At 58.7% G+C, this 22,680-nt stretch overlaps 3 protein-coding genes across 9 annotated transcripts in view; 1 reads left to right on the top strand and 2 right to left on the bottom strand.

Moving 5' to 3' along the window:
- MEIOSIN (meiosis initiator) overlaps nt 1-3,759 on the top strand; it is a 38,847-nt gene extending 35,088 nt beyond the window's left edge. Inside the window, exons 12-15 of the mRNA XM_064293504.1 lie at nt 862-1,011; nt 1,084-1,328; nt 2,909-2,998; nt 3,588-3,759. Coding sequence (XP_064149574.1) covers nt 862-1,011; nt 1,084-1,328; nt 2,909-2,998; nt 3,588-3,759 — 657 coding nt within the window. The remainder of the gene's footprint in view (nt 1-861; nt 1,012-1,083; nt 1,329-2,908; nt 2,999-3,587) is intronic.
- Nucleotides 3,730-8,607, bottom strand: SIX5 (SIX homeobox 5). Its single transcript, XM_064293848.1, has 3 exons — nt 7,732-8,607; nt 5,995-6,797; nt 3,730-5,714 (listed from the first exon to the last, which is right to left on the bottom strand). The coding sequence occupies exons 1-3, from the start codon at nt 8,526-8,528 to the stop codon at nt 5,068-5,070; spliced, it is 2,247 nt and encodes a 748-aa protein (XP_064149918.1). The 5' UTR covers nt 8,529-8,607; the 3' UTR covers nt 3,730-5,067.
- Nucleotides 8,607-21,979, bottom strand: DMPK (DM1 protein kinase). 7 transcript variants are annotated; one of them, XM_064293844.1, is made up of 15 exons: nt 21,662-21,973; nt 19,257-19,348; nt 18,903-18,986; nt 18,729-18,824; nt 18,019-18,167; nt 17,521-17,614; nt 16,943-17,149; nt 16,614-16,862; nt 15,854-15,939; nt 12,789-12,900; nt 11,403-11,557; nt 11,216-11,313; nt 10,998-11,044; nt 10,637-10,722; nt 8,607-10,292 (listed from the first exon to the last, which is right to left on the bottom strand). In XM_064293844.1, the coding sequence occupies exons 1-15, from the start codon at nt 21,819-21,821 to the stop codon at nt 10,133-10,135; spliced, it is 1,875 nt and encodes a 624-aa protein (XP_064149914.1). In that variant the 5' UTR covers nt 21,822-21,973; the 3' UTR covers nt 8,607-10,132. The 7 variants fall into 7 exon arrangements, with proteins under 7 accessions (XP_064149914.1, XP_064149916.1, XP_064149913.1 ...); XM_064293846.1 differs by having other exon boundaries at nt 10,637-10,726; XM_064293843.1 differs by having other exon boundaries at nt 16,599-16,862; nt 21,662-21,972.
- Between the last annotated feature and the right edge of the window lie 701 nt (nt 21,980-22,680).

Below are 22,680 nucleotides of genomic sequence, written 5' to 3' on the forward strand. Positions count from 1 at the left end.
CAGGGACACCCTATGCAATACCTAGAAGAGGCAAATGCATAGAGTCAAAAAGTTGATTGGTGGTTATCAGGGGCTAGGCGGAGGAGAGAGTGAGGAATTACTGGTTAAAAAAAAAAAGAAGAAAAAAATTCAGCACATTAAGATAAATGAATAAATAAAAATATTTTAAAAATTATCACAATGAGCACACCTAGCACCCAGTTCTTGGTTTATAAAAACCAGATTAGGAGGCAGAAGAGCTGATCCCAGTCCAACCCCTCTCTGATTTCCTAAGACAGTCAGAACATCTGCTTGAATGTCTGAGGGGCTGTTTGGATGAGACTGTCTTTGTTATTATTATTATTGCTGTGAAAATAGACACAACAAAACGTGCACCATCTCAACAATTTCTGCATGTACAACTCAGTGACACTGATCACATTCTTCAAGTTGTGCAGCCATTCTCGCTTCCCTTTTCCAAATCATTCCTCCACCGTGAACATAGCCTCAGCGCCCCCTCAGCAAAAAACGTCCCCGTTCTCCTCCTTCCCGCCCCTGGTAACCACCAACAATCCCCAGTTTCCGTATGTTTGCTTATTTCGTATAAGTGAGATCATACAGCATTTGTCCTTTTGCCACTGACTGATTTCACCTGGCACGACCTTGTCTAGATTTATCCGTGTTGCGGCACGCATTGGGATTTCATTTCTCTTTATGACTGTGTGATATTCCATGGTGTGCATTTTGTTTCGAGATTGTCTTTAATCAGAGCTGTTTCTAATGCCAACGTCATGTCCCCAGAAATGTTGCGTGCGGATCAGAGGATAAAGGGATACCTTTATCTCTACTCGCATCCCCTTTCATGTTTCTCCTCCATCCCAGAACACTCCCCCTGAGGCCCCCGGAGACCCGACTGATGCGCACAGCCAGTTCCAGTCCTCCGTCTCGCTCGACCACTGCTACCTCTCCCTCAGCGAGACCAGCCCAGGCTCTGGGACCACTGAGACAGAGTCCCCTTGGAAGCGGCAAGAGGTGAGAGGTCAGTCCCCTCTGCTGAGGTTGGTCCCCATCTCCACCCTCTCTCACCTCCCCCTGCCCCCGCAGGACGCCCAGCCCGACCCCGAGGACTCGGAGTCCTCCAGTGAGGAAGATGGCGACTACACCTGGACCCCGACCCGGCGGGCCTCGGTCCTGCCCCCCGGCGGGAGGAAGGCCAGGAAGGCCCGCGCAACCAGGGGCCCTGTGAAGTCCAAGGAGGGCAAGAAAGTCCCCTATCCCACCCCGATGAAGAAAAAGTGTGTCAACGGCTTCATCATGTTCTGCAGGATGAATAGGAAGCAGTACATCCGGTGAGCGAGGAGCCCCCTCTGCCCCTGGGCAGGGCCCCGACCATAGCGCATCCCACTGCTCTCTGACTCGCAGCGCCCCCGGGAAGGGCCCACCAACTGTCCTCACTCACACCTCTCCCCAGAATGTAAGCCAGCCCCATTGCGTTGGTCAGAACCTTTTCACTGCAAGCAAGGAAACCCAGCTCAACTTCAGAGAAGTCTTATATAAGCCTTACATAGCCGGAAAAAAGGGCCAGGGGGCTGTCCACTGCTTTCATGCACAGCTGGGTCTGGCCACTGAGACAGGGTTCTCTAGAAGCTGCCGCTCTCTCACCTCTGCTGTCTCCCCAGCTGGTTTCATGCTCAAGCTTGGGTGGGGTGCCACACCGGGGGCAGGATCACCCCCCGTGGGCTCAGGCTTCCATCCTGCCCACCACTCTAGTAACTCAGGTGAAAAGAGATATCCTCGTGTCCAAGGCTTCAAGCAAAAGTTCTTGAGGTTGACTGGGATTGGATCAGATGCCCAGCCCTGACCCAGGCATGCCCAGGCCTGCAGCCAGGGGGTGGGGGGGCCCCTCCAAGCCACCAACAGGAAAGAAGAGCTGTCCCCTTACAGAGAAATCCAGGTGCTGGTACCAGGAGGAATCCCTGGGTGGGTGGTGCCAATGGTTAATATGCTTGGCTACTACCCAGAGGGTTGGAGGTTCAAGTCCACCCAGAGGCACCTTGGAAGAAAGGCCTGGTGATCTTCTTCTGAAAAATCAGTCACTGAAAACCTCTGGAGCTCAGTTCTGCTCTGACACACATGGGGTCGCCGTGAATCAGAATCCACCCCACGGCAATCGGTTTTATATTCTTCCATAAATTCAAGAAATACTCAGCTGTGCCAGGCACTTCCCAGGAACTGTCTCCTTTAATCCTTACAACCACACCATGGTGGAGGCGCTATTATTGTGCCCATTTTACAGCTAAGGAAGCTGGGGCCCAGAGCGGTTGTCCAGGGTCACATAGCCTGTGTGGGGAAGAACTGGGATTCTGACCCCAGGCAGTCTGGCTCTAGAACCTGTGTTCTAGGTCATACTATAAAAAGCATAAAAGTCAGGAAGATAAACAAGGAAAATACAAGGCATGCATGGTAGATGGTTTAGGAGCCCCTGGGTGGTACAAACAGTTAACACACTTGGCTACTAACTAAAAGGTTGGAGGTACAAGTCCTCCCGGAGGCACTTTGGGAGAAATTTCCGAAAAATCAGCCGTTGAAAACCCCATAGAGCACAACTCTGACACACATGGGATTGGTGTGAGTCAGCATTGACTCAAAGGCAACTGGTTTTTTGGTTTTGATACCAGGAGGGGTTGGAGGCAGGGCCCTGCAGTCTGTCTCGGGACCCTGGGCATCCCCTTTGAGTGATTTCTGCACTCCAGTGAGTGCCTAGCGACGGAGGCCTTTCAGGCCAAAAGGGATAGGCAAGATCTGAGTTCTCAGATGGGAAAACCGAGGCTCCAAAGGGGTGAGGGACCCTTCTGTGGTCTCACTGTTGCCTCCTCTGAAGCCAGGCTGCTCTGCAGACCTCTCCTTACTCCCCCCTTCCCTGTCCCAGAGCCTGTCCAGGAACCGCATCCACAGCTGCCACCAAGGAGCTGGCCCAGCTCTGGCGGGTGATGACCCTGCAGGAACGGAAGCCATATTGGTGAGAAGCCCCTGCCCGAGGGTGTTGGGGGAGTCCAGAGGGGCCTCCCAGATTCCCTAATCCCACTCATCTTCCAGAGCCTCGAGCTGCGTGGTATTGGGAACAGGTTGGGAGGTGAGTAGGGTGAGGGACTTGTGCATTGCAGATTTTTAGGAAGGATTTGGGGGTGATCAGTGGAGAACTGCTTCACCCTGTAGCTCCCTTCTGGATTCGGATCTTCTGCCACAGGGAGGTTCTCTCTGTCCAGTCTCATTTCCCTCTTGCTTGGCCTTCTCCTTCCCTCCTCCTCTTAGACCCCCTCCACCCTCTTCTGTCCACCAACTTCAAAGAGCTGCCACCTGCCCATTTCACCTCAGTCCCTGAAACACAGGTGCGTGTGTGTGATTTGTAGCAGACCCTCAAAGGCATGTGGGACCCCAGCAGTGAGCTGAGGCCCGTTTTACAGACCTGGACTCAGAAACCAGGGGCTCCTCCAGGAAGGCTAACACTCTGACCTCTGCCGCAGCCCAGGCCCTGGTCACCGCTGGGGGTGGACTCGGGGGTGGGACTGAGCTCCCCAGGAGGTGAGTGAGGCCCCATCTCCCCCCAGCATCAAGGCACGCAGGTTCAGCCGCCAGCACAACCGCATTGTGAAGCAGGAGAGGTCCAGCAGTGAGGACGACGACTGGGACCCGCCCAAGCCCTTCTACCAGCTGTTGGCCGAGAAGGCCCGTTCGTCCCCATCCCCGGGGCGGGCCCCTCAGCCCCCTCCTGGCCAGTGAGGGCCGGCGGCCCCCCTCCGCTCTCACCTCCTGGCAGCTCCACGGTAGTGTCTGAAGCCGTCTGAAGCCGGGAGCGGAGAGGGGGAGGTCCCCCGGCCCCAGCCCTGTTAACTTGGGCTTATTTATTGACCCCGTTTTAGGTGTTCACGGTGTAAGGCTGCCTTGGGCAGTCTCTCTCCTCCCCTCTGGCTTGTCAGAGGACCCTCAGGGTGGGGAAGGGAGCCCAAATGAAATGCAGGGAGGTGAGGAGATGTGGAGGGGTCACCTCTGCCCTTCTCCCCCCCACCCCAGAATCAAATGGTTTCCACCCTGTTCACCTTCCCCACTGCCACTGTTCTATTTATAGATTATTTATTGTTCTAAATGAAATAAAGCAAGTAGAACCCTTGTTACCAGCAGCAGAGAGGACTCCAGGCTCTCCCATCTCAGCCCGTCCCGTGGCACTGGGGCATCCTTCCCCCTAGATCTGTGGGCCCCCCGCCTTGGGCTGAGGTTGAAAGAAACCTCCCAGCCCACACTTTCCCAAGCCTCACCGCAAACGTTCCCACTCAGGAAGTGGAGATCAGAGAGCCTGAACCTCAAACCAGGCTTTCTGTTGTTCAGGTCTCCTTTGGGCAAGTTATTTGGAAGTTAACCCACACCCCTATGGTTCTAATTGTCTGTTACTTTTTTATTGAAACAGAGACATAACACGTCCTAGAAAAATAAAGATTTAGGGTACAAATGATGTGGGGGGGCAGGGGCTAGAAGTTGCCCCTGGGGGCAGATGAGGGCATCTTTGGTCTGGGGCTGGACGTGAGGGTGAGGGGAAGACAGGCACCCCTGCTCTGGAGCCCACCCAGACCTGCGTCCCTTTTCAGCAAGAAGTGCTGAGCTGGGGAGGGTCTGCCTGTCCTCCCCTCTGAGTTTCATGAGTTCCACACAGTTCTGAGGACAACGGACAACAGTGGAGCTATTAACAGTGTGTTAGGGAGTGACAGGGAGACGGCTCAAGGGGGTTGGAAGTCCAGCCATTTGGCAGAGTCTTCAGCTCACAGCTAGTACCAGGTCGTGGGGGGCAGAGCCCCTGAGTCAAGAACCCCCACCCCCATATGTGTGGGGGGCAGAGCAAGGAGAGGGCTGTAACAGAAGGTCTCTCCATCCAGAGAGGGGACAGGGCTGAGTCCCTGGTAGGGCTGAGCCTGCCCAGAGAGGTGTAGTGCGGGGCATCTTCAGTTGCAGCAATTGTTTCTGGGAGGTTGCCGGCTCCCAGGCCTGCCCCCAGGTCTTTTGAGCACCATTGTCAGGAGGGAGTAAGGGCGGACTGGGTCACAGTTCCAAGGGCTCTTCCACGGGCACTGACTGCAGCTGGGTCAGGACCTTGGCCTCGGCTTCCAGCCCCTCATCCACCTCACCCCCTGCTGTGGACCCCAGGAGCAGCCCCTCGGAGTCAGGGTCTGGCAGCCTCAGCACAGTGTGGGGGGCCTGCGTCGCCAGCCCCTTCTCCACTTCCAGCAGCCCCTCGGTTCCTGTGCTCAGTTCCAGCCCCGCTGGCCACACGGGTACTGCAGCGGGAGACAGCATCAGCCCCTCTGGCGGCGGGGGTGCTGGGAAGCTGGGCAGGAGGCTGGAGGAGTCTGGGGAGAAGGGAAGGCCTGTAGTGGTGGCAACAGCAGTGGTGGTGGTGGTGGCGGCAGCTGGGGGTGGTGGCGGTGGCAGCGGCTGCTGCACAGAAAGAGTGCCTAGCGTGTGGGCCTCCGGGAGAGCGGGGCTGGGCGCCACCGGGAGGGCTCCTTCGGGCACTGAGAGGGCCGTCTCTGGCTTCAGGGGCAGGGCCAGGCTGGGGGTGGGTGGCAGCACCTGGGAGACCAGCATGCTGGTGGGGAAGGTGGCAGTGAGGATGATCTTGCCCTGCTGCACAGCCACACCTGTCACGATGGGGCTGCCAGACACAGGATTCGCCAGGAGGAAGTTTCCTGTGGGGAGAGATGGGCCAAGAGCTGTTAGAGACGGGGGCTGCTGGCTTGGGACAGAGGTGGGGGCGGTCCCCATGGAGATGAGCCAGAGGCAAAATGGAGCCCTTTTGGGGTGGGGCTCAGGCTGTGTGGCTTGAGCCTCAGTGCCCTACACAGAAGCCCACTTTGACATGCCAGGGATGAGACACCCCCAGAAACCTACCGACACCCCCGGCCTTCTCCCTCTGAGATAACATGCCCCCCACCCAGCTCTCACTCAGAGGGAGGCAGAAGAAGATACCTGGGGCTGTGGCTGAAGGGAGCTGCAGAGTGGTCACACCCACCCCGGAATTTATCAGGTGCACGTTGGCAGGGCCTGCTGCGGCTGCCACCTTCACAGGGCTGCCTGGCCCAGCTGCTAACAGCTGCAGTGGCCCCACAGCCTGGGGCAGGGTCACCACCTGTGAGGTGGGTACTACCTGGGGCAGGTTCAACAGCGGGGAGGTGGGGCCCAGGCCTGCAGGGTACCCAGGTGGTGGGGAGAGTGGCACCACCTGTGGAGCAGCCACTGTCGGCAGTGGTCCTGGTGGCAGGGGAAAGGTGGCAGCTGTGGGGGGGCCAGGCACCACCTGGGGCAGGGGCCCTGAAACCTCCTCTCCGGCCAGACCTGATGCAGCCACTTGGGCTCCCTTGATCTCGGATGCTTCAGGCTGCGTCTCTTCCAGATGAACCTCCCCTGTCTGGGGGTCCAGGACCAGGGAGGCCTTGGCCTCACTGGCCCCCTGGGTACTGGGCTGCGGTGGAGGGGCGCCCCCACCCCCTGTGAGTAGCAGGGGGCCCAGGCTGGAGGCTTCGCCCAGGGCCAGACTATTGATGATGACAGGGCTCCCGTTGAGGAGCACTGCTGGAGAGTTGCCAGCAGCCAGAAAGCTCCCGTTCACCAGGATGGAAGAGGAGGCAGGGCAGGGCGCTGGAGGGGTGGCCCCAGCCAAGAAGATGGAGCCCTGGGCTGAGGCCTCAGCAGCCACTGAGGCCACCCCCCTCTCCAGGTCCTCGGGACTCCGGCTGGACTCGTCCTCCGTGGTAGGGTTCCCATCAGACTCACTGGTGGAGAGAGGATGGTAAGCTGTGGTCCTGAACACTGGGCCAGCCTGACTTCTCCACAGAAGACTCCCCACTTATCCCAGCCCCAGCTCTTGCATACACCCTTAGAACAGTTATAGAACCTCCCGAAATCAAGACTCCAGACACATAGCTTCTACAGACTCCACACTGACAAGACCACAAAAAAACCTAAAATCTTATGGGACAGGAGAAAGAGACCCTCCTTTCCCAGCCCCTTGGCCTCCAGGCCCCAGAGGCTGTGCACCACGGCTGTCCCTCAGTTCTCTGGGCCAGGCTGCTTGTCCGACAGAGAGTGAGCCAGGAGGTGGCTGCTGCTCAGCTCCCGGTACCCTCCCCTGGGGAGGCAGAGAAGGGAGTGAGAGGCCGGCGGCCCTGGGTGGGAGGGGAAGGGCTAGAGTTACAGGGAAACCGGAGCTGGGGAAGGTTCACGTTTCACAACAAAGACAGACGACAGACCACGCTGTTTGGCCCCCGAGGGGGGTGTGGGGGTGTGTAGGGCAAAGTAACGGGTCAGGGACGGTCTGGCGGCCTGAAAGAAGTTCCTGCTGGGGGTGGGGTGAACAAAGGTCCCCCGCTTCCTCTCCAGAGGCCCCCCCAGAGGCTCCACTTTCTCAATGTCTCCCCTGAATCTAACCTCAAACTGGATAGGGATTTGGGCTGGAGCCTTGCGTGGAGCGAGGGAAGAGGTCTAGGCTGTGCGCGCGATGCACTGATGTCCAGGGGTAGAAGGCCCGGGGCGTGTGCCTTTCTGACCCGCGCTTTCCCCCTGCTCTCCCGGGCGAAAGAGCAGGTGAGTGTAAGGTGTGCGCGGAGGTCGGCGCGCTGACTCTCGCACTGGGCACGGGGGTTGCGGTGTCGGATTGTAAATAGAACGCCCCGGACAAGCGGGGCTCGCGCTGCCCGGGTTCCTCACCTCTTGCAGGGCGCGCCGCCGCCGCCCCCGGTCCGGTCGCGCTGTCGCCGGTTCTTGAACCAGTTGCTGACCTGCGTGAGCGAGAGGCCAGTGAGGGTGGCCAGGCGGCGCTTCTCGTCGGGCGTAGGGTAGCGGTTGCCGCGATAGCAGGCCTTGAGCGCGGCGCGGGAGCGCTCCTTGAAGCAGTACACGGTCTCCTCGCCGTCCCAGATGGTCTTGGGCAGCGGGAACTTCTTGCGCAGCCGGTACTTGTCCACGGCGCCCAGTGCGCGGCCGCGGGCCCGCTCGGCCTCGTGGTAGCGTGCGCGGAGGTAAAGGTCCTGCAGGAAGGCGTGGTGGGCAGCAGGGAAGGGGCGGCTCTCGAGGAGCCGGTAGAGCTCGGCGTACTCGCCCCGCTGGAAGGCCACCAAGGCCCGCGCGCGCAGCACCGGATCGCTGCCACGTAGGCGCTCGGCCGGGGGCAGCGCGCCCAGGAAGCGGCTCAAGCGGCCGGCATGGCCCGCCTGGAGCAGCGCCTCACACACGCACGCCACCTGCTCGGGCGAGAAGCGGAGGCCCGTGGGCGGCTCGGCAGCAGCCTCGGAGGGCGAACCGGGGACGCCCGGGGACCCCGGGCCCTCCGCTCCCGCCGCCGCTTCGCCCGCCCTGGCCCCGGCCGCCGCCGCCGCCTCACCCTCGGCCGCCTGCAAAGTCTGCAGGAGCTGGCGCGCTTCCTCCTCCTCCTCCTCGGCTGCCGCGGCCGCAGCCTCCCCTCCGGCCGCCGGCCCCGCGCTCGGCTCCGCAGGCAAGGTAGCCATGTTTTGTAACTTTGGGAAGTTCCTCCCCCTCTCCTCCTCCCTCGGGCTTCCCCCGGCCCCCTCCCCTCTCCTCTCCCCTTCGCGCTTCCCGATCTTCTCCTCCGGCCGTCCCCGCGCCCCTCGCCCAGTGCCGGGCCAACTCTCCTACTCGGGTCTCTGTCCCTACGTCTGTGTGTGTCCGTCCCCTCCCCGTTTGTCCGTGATTCTTTGTTTTCCCTCCGCCTCTGGCCGCGCTTTTTGCCTCCCCCCGCGTGTTCCTCTGGCTCAGGGCCTTAATTTCCCCATCGGGACAACGGAGAGGGTAACGGGCCGTCCGGGAGGACTAAGGGCGCGAAGCCACCTCCGCCCCGAGCTTAAGCTCCAGCACGCCTCCGTCTCCGGGGTCCTCGGGAGGCCCCCCGCTCCCCATCTCAGCCTGCGCTCCGCCCCTCGGAATTCCCGGCTCCACAGGGGGGCGGGTCTGGCTGGGAGGAGGGGCGAGGGAAGGGGGCGAGAAAGTTTGCAGCAACTTTTCGCGAGCCTGCGTCCTGGCGCGGATTCGCGTGGCCCGCGCAGGCGCAGTGTAAAGGGTGGCCCGCGCGCTGCCGGCCCAGCCCCCTTCCTCCCAGCGCAGAAAACCAGGCGTAGCACAGCTGGGCCACAGCTGCACGGTGGGCGGTGGGCCCGCTCGCTCTCTCCTATTGGCCGGATACTGCAGCCCCGCCCCTCAGCTTTTCCTCCACCCAAGCCTGATTCGTCCGCTTGTCGTCCCGCTAGCTCCCGGCCAGGCCATTGGCCGGCCCCATCCTCCTTCTGACTGGCTCGCTGAGCAGCCTCCCTCCCACAACGCAAACTGAACGGACGCTGTGAAGTTCGGCGCTTTGGACAGAAGAGAGGGCCTTTTATTTGCGAGGGTCGGGGGTGGGGGCCTAGGTGGGGAGAGACAATAAATACCGAGGAATGTAGGGGGTCTCAGTGCATCCAAACCGTGGGTTAGGGTGCTGGGGTCCTGGAGCCTGTCGGCGGATTGGAGGACAAGGTCAATAAATACCCAAACCGCCGAGCGGGCGGAGCCGGCCTTGGCTCGGAGAGCAGCGCACGTGAGGGGCCGCAGGAGTCCCTGACAAAGCGGGGCCGGCAAAAGCAAAAGGGTCCCAAGACAGCGAGCGGAGCTCGCATCGGGCGCCGAAGTCGCCGCTGGAATAGCACGTTCCCGGGAGAGTAGGGCCTGGTGCACAGAGTGGTTTGCGAGCCGATGGTGGGTGGGGGGTGCGTGGAGAGTGAAGAACGGCTGGCCGAGCCCCGGCCCTGCTGCCTTCCCTGCACCGCAGTTTTCCATCCACGTCGGGTCCTCAGCCCGGCCGGAGGAAGGAGGTGGTCCGCGATGCCTCACAGCAGCAGGAATATTCCTGACCACTACCTCCCGGGGAGCCCCATTCTTCGGCCGCGGACCCGGCTCCTCCCTCCCCGGCCGCCAGGGGGCAGGTCCGGATCACAGGGTTGGCGCTGGGGCGGGGACCCGCGCCCGGATTGATGTGCGCGGGGAGGCGGAGGGAGCGGCTTCTGGGCCGTGCCCGGGTCACCCAACCATCCAGCGGGGCCCGAGTCGAGAACAGGCTGGGGTTCTAGGGTTCAGGGGGCGAAGGTGGCTCCGGGGCGGTGCCTGGCCGGGGCGAGATGGCTGGCGCGGGCCACCAACCCAGTGCCGCCCACGGCGGCGGCACCAGCCAGAGCAGCGGCGAGCACGAGCAGGGAACGCGCCTCCGATAAGCCAGGCCTATGGACCTGCGGGGGAGAGGGCGGGATCAGCAGCGGTGACGCTGGCCTCTCATTGGCTACCGGGGAGAGCCCCGCCCCCACTCTTGGATTAATCCCTAGTCCTCCTGTTCTCCCAACCCCCCCGTTCCCGACAGCGAGCGCAGCTGTGGTTGGCCTGCTCACAAGCCGCAAATGCCGTTCGAACTCGTTATTGGCTGCTTCCTAGCGGCCTGTGTTGATTGGTTGCCCGAGCATTTTTCCCCTCCCTCGGCGGGCGGAGCCGGGCACAGACAACTAAGCAGAGGCGGCGGGGGGATGCGCGGAGCCAGGCAGGGACGCGGCCTTGGGCGGGCGTGGGCAGCCGGACATACCCTGGCAGGGAGCAGCAGGTGGTGGCGGTGCAGGGGGCCTGGCCCCACCAGCGGGCACTGGCCCAGAGCCACGGCCGGGGGGCCATCTAGCTGGAGAGAGAAGGGACAGGTGACCCGATCGGAGCCCAGCCCAGCCGCCCTGAGCGTGGGGCGAGAGACAGCCAGGGGCGTCGAGGTTGGGGAGGGAATCTAGGGAGATCCCCGAGGGGATTTTTGAAGAGGCCTGAAGCGAGGGGGAGCTGCTCGATGTGGGGCTGAATGGAGGAGTCTCCCGTCTGGAGCCCCAAAGAGGTAGGGTGAGCCCTAGGGGTCCGCAGAGGGGGACAGCAGGCTTGAGGCAGGGGAAAGAAAGGGATCTTACATGGGAAGGTGGATCCGTGGCCCGGGGACTGGGGACCCCCGTGACAGCTGGAAGGAGAAGAGAGAGGCGTAGGGCGCGTGAAAGGGCGGAGGAGGGCGGTGGCGCGGCGTGCCCCAGCCTGCATCCCTCGCCTCCCCCAGGTGTCCACACACGCCCCGCCGGGCCGCTGGCCCACCTCCCCCGACGCCCTTGGGAGAGGAGGCGGATGGGGAACTCGCCTGCAGCTCCCTCTGCCTGCAGCTCCTCCATCCGCTCCTGTAGCTGCCGGACGTGCGCCTCCAGGTCTCGGTTCCGGGCCTCGGCCTCGCGTAGCTGACTGCGGGGAGGTAAGGACGGTGAGCCTGTCGGGGTCCCGGCGCTAAGGGCTGCGGAGGGTTGCCACGGGCCCCGCGCCCCGGCCCTGACCTGGCGAAGTTCTGGTTAGCCGTGCGGATGGCCTCCAGCTCCTGGCTCAGGCTCTGCCGGGACAGCACCTCCTCCTCCAGGGCCTCCTGGAGCTCCCGCAGCGTCACCTCGGCCTCATCCACCTGGAAGATCGCCTCCGAAACTGCCACTTCCGCCTGCGGGTGAGGACAGGGCTCAGGGCGGCCTGTGGCTCCTGGAGCACTTGCCACTTGGGCATGGATTCCAAGCCCCGATCCTCGCTCGTGTTCCACTCCCCACCCAATCTCCACAGCTCCTGCGATGGTCCAGGCCCACTCCTCCCTTACCCTCAGCCCCATCACTGGTCTCCAGCCTTTAATCTGGTTCCCTCCCATGCAACAAAGCAACCAAAGGGCTAGTCCTAAAACACCAACTTAGCTCGGCCATGTCCCTCCTCTGCTCAGAACATCACCAGCTCCCCACTGCCCTCAGAAGATCAGCTCGGCCTGTCTCCTGCTGGCCTCTCCAGTCTCCCCTCACATCTCATGTGGCACTTTAGTCTTACTAGCCTCCTCTCAGGAGCCCTGGTGGCATAGTGGCTAAGCACCAGCTGCTAACAGAAAGGTTAGAGGTTCGAACCTACCAGCTGCTCAGGGGAAGAAAGATGTGGCAGTCTGCTTCTGTAAAGATTTACAGCCTTGAAAGCCATATGGGGCAGTTCTAGCCTGTCCTATAGGGTTACTGTGAGTCAGAATCAATATGACAGCAAGTGTACCCTCCTCTCAGGAGCCCTGGTGGTGCAATGGGTAAGTGCTCAGCTGCTAACAGAAAGGCTGGCAGTTCGAAGCCACCCAGTGGCTCCACAGGAGAGTAAAGATTACAGCTAAGAAACCACATGGGGCAGTTCTACTCTGTCACAGGGGTCACCCTGCTCTCACTTTCAAGAATAAACCAGTTGGGTCCCACTTTAAGGCCTTTGCCTTTAAGGTTCTTGTCACTGGTACTTTTCTTCCCCTGGCTGGCTCAGCTTAAAGACAACATTCTCAGAGAGTCCTCCCCCTAATTAATGGCCATCATCTCGCCCTGTTTTAATTTCTTCAGAGAGGGACCATCTCTGCTTGAAGTAATCTTGTCTACTTTTTTTTCTGCCTACTTCTATGGAGCTCTGGTAGCAGAATGGTTAAACAGTTGGCTGCTAACCAAAAGGTCAGCAGTTTGAATCCACCAGCCGCTCTTTGGAAACCGTGTGGGGCAGTTGTACTCTGTCCTATAGGATGGCTACGAGTTGGAATTGCCTCGACAGCAACTGGTTTGGTTTTTATGGAGCAAGCTCCCAGAGGGGTTAGCCCTTCATGACACACAGCACCCCTAGAGGCCCTTGGCTTTTCTTTCCTGTCTGTCCCTGACAGACCCTCTTCTTTCACTTACTGTTTCCTCTGGTGGGGGAGCCATGGGCTCCAGGCTGGGAGCTTGCACGTGTGGCTCGGGCAACGGCTGGGCCTCCAGCTCCATGGGTGTGGGGCCTGGGCCTTCATCATCTCTGGGGAAAGGAAGAGAGAGGAGGAAAGGCTAGCCCCATCTGTGAGGCCACCCATCCCCTGGCATGTGGGGATCTGGGTGTAGGGCAGCCTGACCCCAAGACCCCACGGTTTGAGGGGGTACAGAGTGAAGGGAACAAATTGCCAGGTTGGGGTGACAGATCCTCCTTTTTCTAGGGACAGGGCTGCCCCTCACATAGTTCCTGGCCCCTTCTACAGGAACTTGGGGTCCAGATACCCATGTTCTAAGATCTGCCTGTCTCCTCCGTCATGGTGTGACCACTGCCAGCCCTCTCCTCAGGGCTTCAGGACAGTGAGCAGTTTGGACCCAATTGTCTCCACCTCCCTCTGGCCACAAAGAGCCCTGGTGGTGCAATGGTTAAGCACTTGGCTGCTAACCAAAATGTTAGCAGATCGAACCCACCAGCCGCCCCACTAGGGAAAGATGGGGCAGTCTGGTTCCATAAAGATTACAGCCTTGGAAACCCTATGGGGCAGTTCTACCCTGTCCTATAGGGTTGCTAAGAGTCGGAATCAACTCAATGGCAAGGGGTTGTTTTTTTGTTTGTTTGTTTGTTTTTAGCTCTGGCTACCTCCAAGGATCCCAAGACTGTGACTCTAAATGTTATCATGTCCCCCACCCACTCAGCTGCTGTGAGGTGGGCAGACCTTCCCTAGGAGTATGAAATTACAATGAAAGTGTATGTCCCAATACTCTTCAAATTTTGAATCGAAGCTAACCCCTGAAGTTACCTTGTAGCTAAAATAACAAATTGGCTTAAAAAATATTGAGTATCACCTATAAGTACTGCACTCTTTTTAAAAAAATCACCTACATGAGACCAAATAGTCAACAATTACCTTCAAACAAAGATGAAAATGTAAGGGGTGGGGAAACTAGATGAATGGAAAGGAAACAACCAGAATGGAGATATTGAGAATGTTCACACACTGTGAAGAAAGTAACCAATGTCACTGAACAACTTGTGTAGAAATCGCTGAATGGGAACCTCAACTACTATGTAAACCTTCATTGAAAAAGCAATAAAATATTATGTATATTTTTAAAAAAAGAGTGAATGTCCCCTCTAACCCAGCAATCCCACTTGTGGGAAGATGCCCCAAGGACCTAATTACCCTGGACGTATACCCAGACCAACCTGCTGGCTACTCATCCCAGAGGATGGGTTAAATAAATCCTCACCCATCCATTCAGTAGAATACCACACAGTAGTTCCAAATTATTGTAGTTCATTAATGGTAAAGAATGGAATTTGCAATGCAGGCAGTCCCCAAGTTACGAGACCTGTTCCTAAGTGTGTCTTTAAATCGAATTTGTAGATAAGTCGAACAGGTGCATATGGTTTTTATTTAGCCTTACTTGAGTTCAAGAGTCGGAATCAACTCAACAGCAATGGGTTTTCTGGTTTAAGTGCAAGAAAAGGCTGGGAACCTTTTCAAAGATTTAAAAGCTGGTCCTACAAGTGACTAACCCAAACCAAACCCCTTGCCATCAGGTCCATTCCGACTGCCCCTATAGGACAGAGTAGAACTGCCCCATGGAGTAGCCAAGGAGCGCCTGGCGGATTCGAACTGCCGACCTTTTGGTTTGCAGCCATAGATCTTAACCACTACACCACCAGGGTTTTCCCTGCAAGTGAAGGAGTGCGGCATTTGTTGCTAGTAGGGGGTAGTTCAATTGTTTCAAAGTGAGAGCAAGTTTACATAACAACATAAAGGGTACTAGTCAGAAAATCGGATTTGGAGACTTACTGTACATTGTTCAAAAACAAAAGCAGATTGGAAAATAACACACTCACATGGTTGTTAGGAAACCCTGGTGGCACAGTGGTTAAGTGCTACAGCTGCTAACCAAAGGGCTGGCAGTTTGAATCCACCAGGCACTCCTTGGAAACTACTCTGTCCTAGAGGATTGCTACGAGTCGGACTTGACTCAACAGCAACAGATTTTTGGCTTTCATGGTTGTTAAGTGTGTGTGTGTGTAGGTGTGTATATATGTGTGTACGTGGGTGTACACCTACCACCAGTCACTGCTGAATGGTGGGCAGCTTTTTTTTTTCATAATGAACAAGAATTTATTAACCAAATTCATCTACTACACTGAAGAGTCCTAGAAATGAATATCGAAATCAGCCTGTTGTTTTTCATCCAATAACTAAAGCTGCACCCTATACTATGATTTTCATAAATCTGGGCGTAATCTGTCCTACTAACCAGAAAGGCCTCTCACTCTGTCTTTCAGACTTCTCAGTAAGCTTTCTTATTTCCTCTTCTTGGCCTTAAGGTACATCTGCTTCTTTTTGCTTATCCATATTTTCTAATCTATTTTTGCAATAAGCAACCTACTATTTGTGCAATGAATGTTTTTGAAATATTTTATGAGTACATGAGTCAGTCAATGAATTTGTGAGCTTTTACAATTGACTATAAAATTCTTGCTTTCTATGGTTTAAGGTCCTATGACCCTGGGGACTGAAAAGCTGAAAGTTGGAAGAATCTGGAAGGCTGAGCCTGTGGCCCTAAGGTTTTACGGTTGAATCTAAAATTTTAAAATACTTATGGTCTGAGATTTTAAGGTCCTACAACTCTGGGCTCCTAAGAGTCTTGGTCCCAAGACAGTAAGATTCCGAAACTGATCCTGCAATTCTACCGTGCGCCAAAAGGAGCCCTGGTGACAAAGTGGTTAAGCCCTCATCTGCTAATGGAAAAGTCGGCGGTTTGAACCCACCAGGGGCTCTGCAGGAGAAGGATGTGGCCCTCTGTTTCCATAAAGATTTACAGCCTTGTAAACCCCATGGGACAGTCCTACTCTGTCCTACGGGGTCACTATGAGTTGGAATCAGCAACGGTTTCCTTGTGCCCAGGAGCCAGGAGGAAACTCTGGACTCCCGGTCCCACTCTTTCTCATGAGACAGCGCAGTGCCAGCTCTTACCTGAGGGCCATGCAGGCGTAGGAGTAGCCCACGAAAGGCAGGTGGATCCCCAGCGGCAAACCCTCCCGAATGTCTGACAGCGTCTCCTGCACAAAACAAGCACAGAAGTGACCAATGGTTGGAAGGGCTGGCCCTCACCCAGTCCAATCTGGGCTGAAATGTCCCCCCTCAAAAAATCCACCCCAACTTGGGACCTATCTAAAGCAGCCCCTCCCATTATTTCTTGTATCCTGTTGCTTTCCTTCAGGGCACCTGACACAGAATAAGTATATACTTCTCTAGACCTGAGGGGATGAGGGCAGGGACCAGGCATTGCCCAGCACAAGAGCACCCACAGTTGAGCAAGCACTCTGGGATAGCTTGGTCAACATTGTGTGAGATAGACAGCTAAAGGAAGGAGGATTCTGTTACGGCCCTCTCCTTCCTCTCTCCCATCATCTTCCAGGTCTCAGCTCAGATAACCCCCTCCAGGAAGCCCTCCCTGACCTTCATTCTGGGTCAGGACCCCTTATGGACTGCCTGGTCCTAGCCTTGATCTCTCCAGGAGTCACTGTCTGGGAATGCAGCTGTGTACGCCACTTGATTGTGGGTCAAGGTCCTCACTGGATCCCCAGCACTGACAGAGCAGATGCTCTGATGAGTTAATGCTCTCAGGGCGCCTGGAGGTGGACACTGTCATTACCCCAACCTTATGGAGGAGAGATGGGGGTCCCCTTTGTCGCGAGCAGGGGTTGCAGGTACCTACCCCGCCCCCGCTCACCATGGTAGTGAGCCCATCCTCCACCACGTCGAAGTTGCACGTGTCCGTAGCGCCCTCAAAGTCTGGTGTAAAGGGGGGCACGCTGTCCCGGAGTCCATCCCAGTCAAGACCAAAAAAGAAAGGATGCTCCCGGAAGTCGCCTGCTCCATCCTGGCCCAGCCGTGCCTCCCGGGGACACAACAGCCTCTGGATGAGATCTCGAGCCTCCTCGGGGATCCCTGAGTCTGTCAGTGGCAGGGACAGGTGCTCCTATCCGGAGGTGGTGAGGGGAGATGTTAGCCAGGGAGCACGTGCAGAGGGGCATGAGGGCTTCTCCGGCTGGCGCTCACCTTGTAGTGGACAATCTTGCCATATGTCTCAGCCGTGGAGTCAGCGTAGAAGGGCGTCTGCCCGTAGAACATTTCATATGCGAACACGCCCAACGCCCACCAGTCACACTCCGGTCCGTAGCTACCAGTTCCAGGCCCACCGCCCACGGCCTGCAGGATCTCGGGGGACAGATAGTCCGGGGTGCCCACGGCCACCAGCGACTGCACCTGCACCACAGGACCAGAGCTGGGATCGAGCCCTGCCCCTCCGGGCTCTGGCTCCTCCCCCATCCTTGAACTCTGCTCCTCCTCCTCCTCCTAACCACGCCCCAAAGGCTTAGTTTTTCCTTTTGTCTGGTCCAACCCTGCCCCACACCCAGTTACTTCTGCTGGGTCACCTTCTTCCATCTCAGAGTTCCATACTACGTCCAGATCTAGCCCCTCCTCTGCTCTGGCTCCGCCCCATGATCTAGCCCCGCCCATGGATCACAAGCCCCACCCACGTAATATAAGTCCCTCCCCTAACCCGGCACCGCCCCACGCCAGAGCCCACTCCTCATTGTGGTCTCAGTCGCCCCTCGGCGGCCGAACCCGCTCACCGTTCCGTCCTCCTGCATTTTCAGGCAGGAGCCGAAGTCGGCCAAGCGGATGTGGCCGCAGCGGTCCAGCAGAATGTTGTCCGGCTTGATGTCTCTGCGTCGAAGGCAGAAGAAGAGAGGGAACGGGAGGGGAAGGGAGAATAAGTGCACCGCCTTCCCGCCAACCCGCCAGACCCCGCCCCTCTAGGCAGCATCTCTTCGGGGCAGTCCTCTCCAGTTCCCACCCCTCCAGGCCCCGCCCCCAGGCCCACCTCATCAGGTCCCACCCCTGTGGGGATTCCACAACTCTGGACACTACTCCTCAGGCCCCGCCCCCAGTGGGCCCCAGAGGTGAAGTCCCACCCCTCAGGGACCCAAGACCCTCCCAAGAATACAACCTTTGCTATCTCTTTTGGGGCCGGCCCTCAAGGCCCCGCCCCCCCGTGAGCCCCATCTCCGTGTACCCTCATCTCTGTGGACCCTCTCTAGGCCCCGCCCCTCAGCCCCAGCCTCGCCCACCTGTGCACGTAGCCCAGCCGGTGCACCGAGTCTATGGCCATAACAATCTCAGCCAGGTAAAAGCGCGCCATCTCGACCGGGATCCGCTCCCCAAACTTGCTCAGCAGTGTTAGCAGGTCCCCGCCCACGTAGTACTCCATAACCAGGTACTGGGAGGGGGCATGTTATGGGGGGTCAGTAGCCCCTCTAGGCCGCTCGCTGATCACCCGGGACAAAGGCTCCCAGAGACGCTCCATCCGCGAACAGAAAACCGGCAACTCCAGCCCCGAGACAGCCCAAGAGATCTCCCAGGCCAAATCTGAGAGCACACCCCGCCCCCAAAATAAAATGTTCTTCCCAGATGTCACCTGAGATTGACTCCCCCAGAGACATTCCGGGGGAAAAAAAAAAGACTCCAGATATCTCCCGAGGCCCAAAGTACCCCTTGTCCAGTGACCCCACATAGAGACCCCAGAGTGCTAATCCCACTCCAGGTAAGACTTCCCCAGAAAAGACATTATTGCACAGAGGTCCCCAGAATCACCCTGGAGAAACGAGCGGTAAGAGACGTCTCCCACCCCAGGTAAGGAAGGCCTCTCGTTTACCTGAGACCCATTCCTACCACACACCACCACAGGCATTCCCAGAGCTCCTCCCTCTCCCCCTCCCGCCCCGAAATTGGCACCCCGGGCCTGCGGTCCCTCTTTCCAGTCACCGTGGCCCGCGCTCACCAGGTAGTTCTCGTCCTGGAAGGCGAAGTGAAGCTGCGTGATCCAGCGCCGGTCTCCGTTCACCAGCACATCCCTCTCTTCACGAAAACATGACACCTAAGAGGCACACGGAAGAGCTGAATCGGGGTGGGAGGCCAGGTCCTCCACACCCCCACACCCAACCCCGGCCCTCACCTCGCCTCTCTTCAGCATGTCCCACTTATTCATGATCTTCATGGCGTACACCTGGCCCGTCTGCTTCATCTTCACCACCGCTACCTAAAGGTCAAAGCAGGGTGGCGCAGGCGGAGGTGGGACGCGGCAGTGGAACCTGAGGGCGAGGCTTGCCCAGGCGGTACTCCACTCCATCCCCGCCCGCTGGGGCCCCGCCCCCAGCCGCCACGCCCACCCTACCAGGTCCCGCCCCCATACCCCGCCCGGCCAGGTTCTAGCACTCAGCCATTCATCAATTTCTAAGGCCCCGCCCACCGCAAGTCCAATCTCGTCTTTTGCCCCGGCTAGCCCTGCCTGCCGCCGCTCCGCTCTCACCTCGCTGAACGCCCCGCGTCCGATCACCTTCAAAATCTCGAAGTCATCCCTCTGCAGTCGGACTTCCTTAAGCCTCGCCGCGATGGGCTCCGCTGAGAATGGGAGGCCGAGAACTGCGTGTCACTGGGGCAGACACTGGACACCCTCGGTGCCCTCCTCTCCCTGTCCCTCGGTCTCCCCATCTCTGCCCCTCGATGACTTCCTCCTTGCCCCTCAGTCTCCTCTCTATGCCTCTCGCTCTCCCCCGTCTCTGCCTCTATGCCTCCCTCTCTCACTGCTTCTCCGTTTCACCTTAGGGACTGCCTCCCACATACCCACTGTGAGAGATTTTGAGGACCCAAAACTCCCTTCCCATCGAGATGAGATGCCTGGGAAGTCCTTTTGGGGACAGGGCATTGAGCCAAAGGGGAACAGGGTGCAAAGTCGGGTAACAAACACTGCAGAAGGGGAGGCCCTGAGGAACAGCAGGAGCAGAAATAAGGCCACAGTCCTTAAGACTTCCCTGGGCTTGGGAACGTCCACCCCCCACCCCCCCACCCCCCCCACCCCGCCCAGGGTGACGGTTAAAATGCCAGCTCCTGGGCCCCACCCCCAGGATTCTGATTTAGTAAGTCTTGGGTTATGGTCTGGAACATGCGTTTTCATCCAGTATCTAGGTGCAGAGGCAGTGGCTCTTGTACCACACCGGAACACTGGGCTTGGGGATGAGGCCGCAGAAGGCAAGGCAGAGGGAGACAGAGCCAGCGGTGGACAAGCTTACTCCTCCCAGATGCCAGGAGGGCTCTGTGATGACCCTTCATTTACACGTGGGAAAACCAAGGCTCAGAAAGGTGAAGTCACTGGCCCCAGGTCCCACACAGCTGGGGATGTTGAACACAGCAGTGAGAGAGGGGCTCTGGCCTGGGGTGGAGGGACAGTGGGAGAGGGAGGCCTGGGTTCTGAGAAGGTGGAAGAAGCAGGGAACCTGAGGCAGGACGGAGAAAGGGACCAGTACAAGCAAGAATGGGGGAGACTGGGTGCCCTCTGCCAGTAAGAAATAAGGCTGCAGAGAGGGGCCCTACGGGGCTGGGGCAGAGTGGGCCAGCAGGGAAGAGCCCGCCAGTGCCGAGGGACGGGGGAGGGAGGAGAGAGCCAAGACATTGAGCCCTTTTAAGGCAGTGGGAACCCAGGCCCCCTCCCCCGCCCGCCTGAAGGAGGAGGGGCCACTAGATGCAGGCTCGGGCCACAAAAGGAGCGCTCCTTCCTGGAGAGCCAGACCCCCGCCCCCATTAGGCCTCAGTTTACCCTGCCAGCAGGGCTGCCATCCTCTGCAAAAGGGAGGCTGGGAGAGTTCCTAAGGGCTGGGGGAAGTGGGAGAAGTGTTTTCAGAGGCTAAGTGGCCTGGTCCTCTGGCCTCCACCTTCCCACCTGTGAAGTGGGAGGAGGATGATGGAGAGGAGCCCAGCCTGGAATAGAAGGCTGGACACAGGCAAGGAGGGAGCAGGAATGGGTGGGGAGGCAGCAAATATACAGTGACACACAGAGGCCAAGGACCAAGTGCAAGCCACTGAGGGACAGACAAGTGGCAGACACAGAGTGGCAGGTGTCAGAGAGACACAAACCAGAGTCCTGGGCTGGGTGGGAGGGGGGCACACAAGGCAGGAAGCTGAGGTTGCAGCATCTCCCCTCCTGATCCCCAGGCCTGTTCATCCTCCTGGAAGGACCTTGTAAGAGGAACACTGGAGACAGCAGGAAGGTTGGAGGCCCTGAACTAGGAGGATTAGCAGACCAAGTAATCAACTAGTAGGCTAGTAGGGACCAAGGCACTGGGGAGGGGTTGGGATCATGGAATCTATAAGGTGGGCACACCCAGAAGAGCCCCAACTTGGCCCTCCTCAACCCTGGGGGACCGAGGGGGTGCTGGGTGGCGCCTGTCTGCAGAGCTGGTTCTCCCCCAGGGCCAGCCTGAGTCACCACACCCTCCCGTGCCTGGGCACCTGTTGGGGCAACTGGAGAGGCTGGCGCCGAACACCTGCCCACTGGCCGCGCCCCTGGCAGCTGCCCCATACTGTCCCTCAGCGCCTGCCCTGTGCTCTGGAGAACCAGGGTGGGAAGGCCAGAGGGCCCATTTTGGGGGAAGATCCCAGGAGATGGGACTGCCAGCATGGCCCTAGGCCTAGATTTGGGGAGGGGGGTGCAGGGGACTACGGGAGGCTGTTCTGAGCTCCCAAGCCTGTTCTGAGTCATAGCTGCCCTGGCCAGTGCTGGCATATCACTCCAGGACCTGGGTTCAAGGTCTGGGTCTCTGAATGGAACAATCTCCCCCATGCCCACCCTGCATCTGACCCCCCAAAACCAGGCCCCTGCCCCCAGACCCATCTCCAGCCTCTGCCACCCCCCCAGCGATCCACGCAGCTGGCACTCACCCCACTGCAAGAAGTCGACCACGTACTTGTCCTGGGCCAGGTCGGAGGCGCCCAGCTCCTGGTGGACGCCCAGGAGAAGGTCGAGCAGGGGCTCCAGCCCCAGGAAGCTGGGGTCCAGCACCAGTTGCTGGAGCTGCCTCAGCCGTACCTCGGCTGACATGTCGGCCAGCACGCACCATGGCCCCCTCCCCGGGCCGGGGGTTTGGGGTCCTCCCGTCACGGGGCCTGGCAGCCCCTGACCATGCCCTGGGGCCCCGGCCGCATGTCTGCCTGTCCCTAACTGTCCCCTGGGCCTCTCTGGCCACTTCTCTCTGCTGCTGAGGCCTCCTCCTCTTCTCTCCACCCCTTGGTCCAGCCCCCCTCCTGCCTCCCAGCATTAACCCCTCACAAGCCAGCCCCCCCCACTCCCTCCTTCTAGGGCCCCTCTGAACCTTTTGTGTTAAATGGGGGAATGTGTGTAGAATCTAAAACTCTCGTTCCCCCCAATAAAAAGGTGGCACATAGAGGACAACTATGGGTATGACAGCTGCTAAAGATGAGCCCTCCATTCCCTAGAGGGGGCCAACTGAGGCTGAGTGATCCAGGCACCCCCCAGCCCTGGGGTGAAGGGGAGGAGAAAGGGGCCAAGGCCTGGGAAGGGGGGCCCGGAGGCCAGGGCAGCTTCTCTGGTGACTCAGCCATGGATTCCGACTTTGGGACAGTTAAATTTAGCCCTCCGGCCCTTTGCTTTACACTAACTTTTTCTTTTTTGGCAGGAGGTGGGGAAGGAATGGTGAGGGGAGAACCGGGAAGGGAGGCCCTCAGGAGCCAGGACAAGGGGTGACCCATGGGCCAAAGCCTGGGGGAGCCCAGTAGTGGAGGCAGGCCCCCCAGGCAAAGGAGACCCCAAAATAGCTCTTTGGAGCCTGGCCGGGCAGCCACATTCCTGCCCAGGCTGGGATTAGAAACAGAGACATTTCGGGGGGTGGCGGGTAGAGCGGGAAGACACCGCCCCTCAGGCTGCAGACAGCCAGCCAGAA

This window comes from Loxodonta africana, chromosome 11 (assembly GCF_030014295.1).
Source record: "Loxodonta africana isolate mLoxAfr1 chromosome 11, mLoxAfr1.hap2, whole genome shotgun sequence".
Lineage (NCBI taxonomy): Eukaryota > Metazoa > Chordata > Mammalia > Proboscidea > Elephantidae > Loxodonta > Loxodonta africana.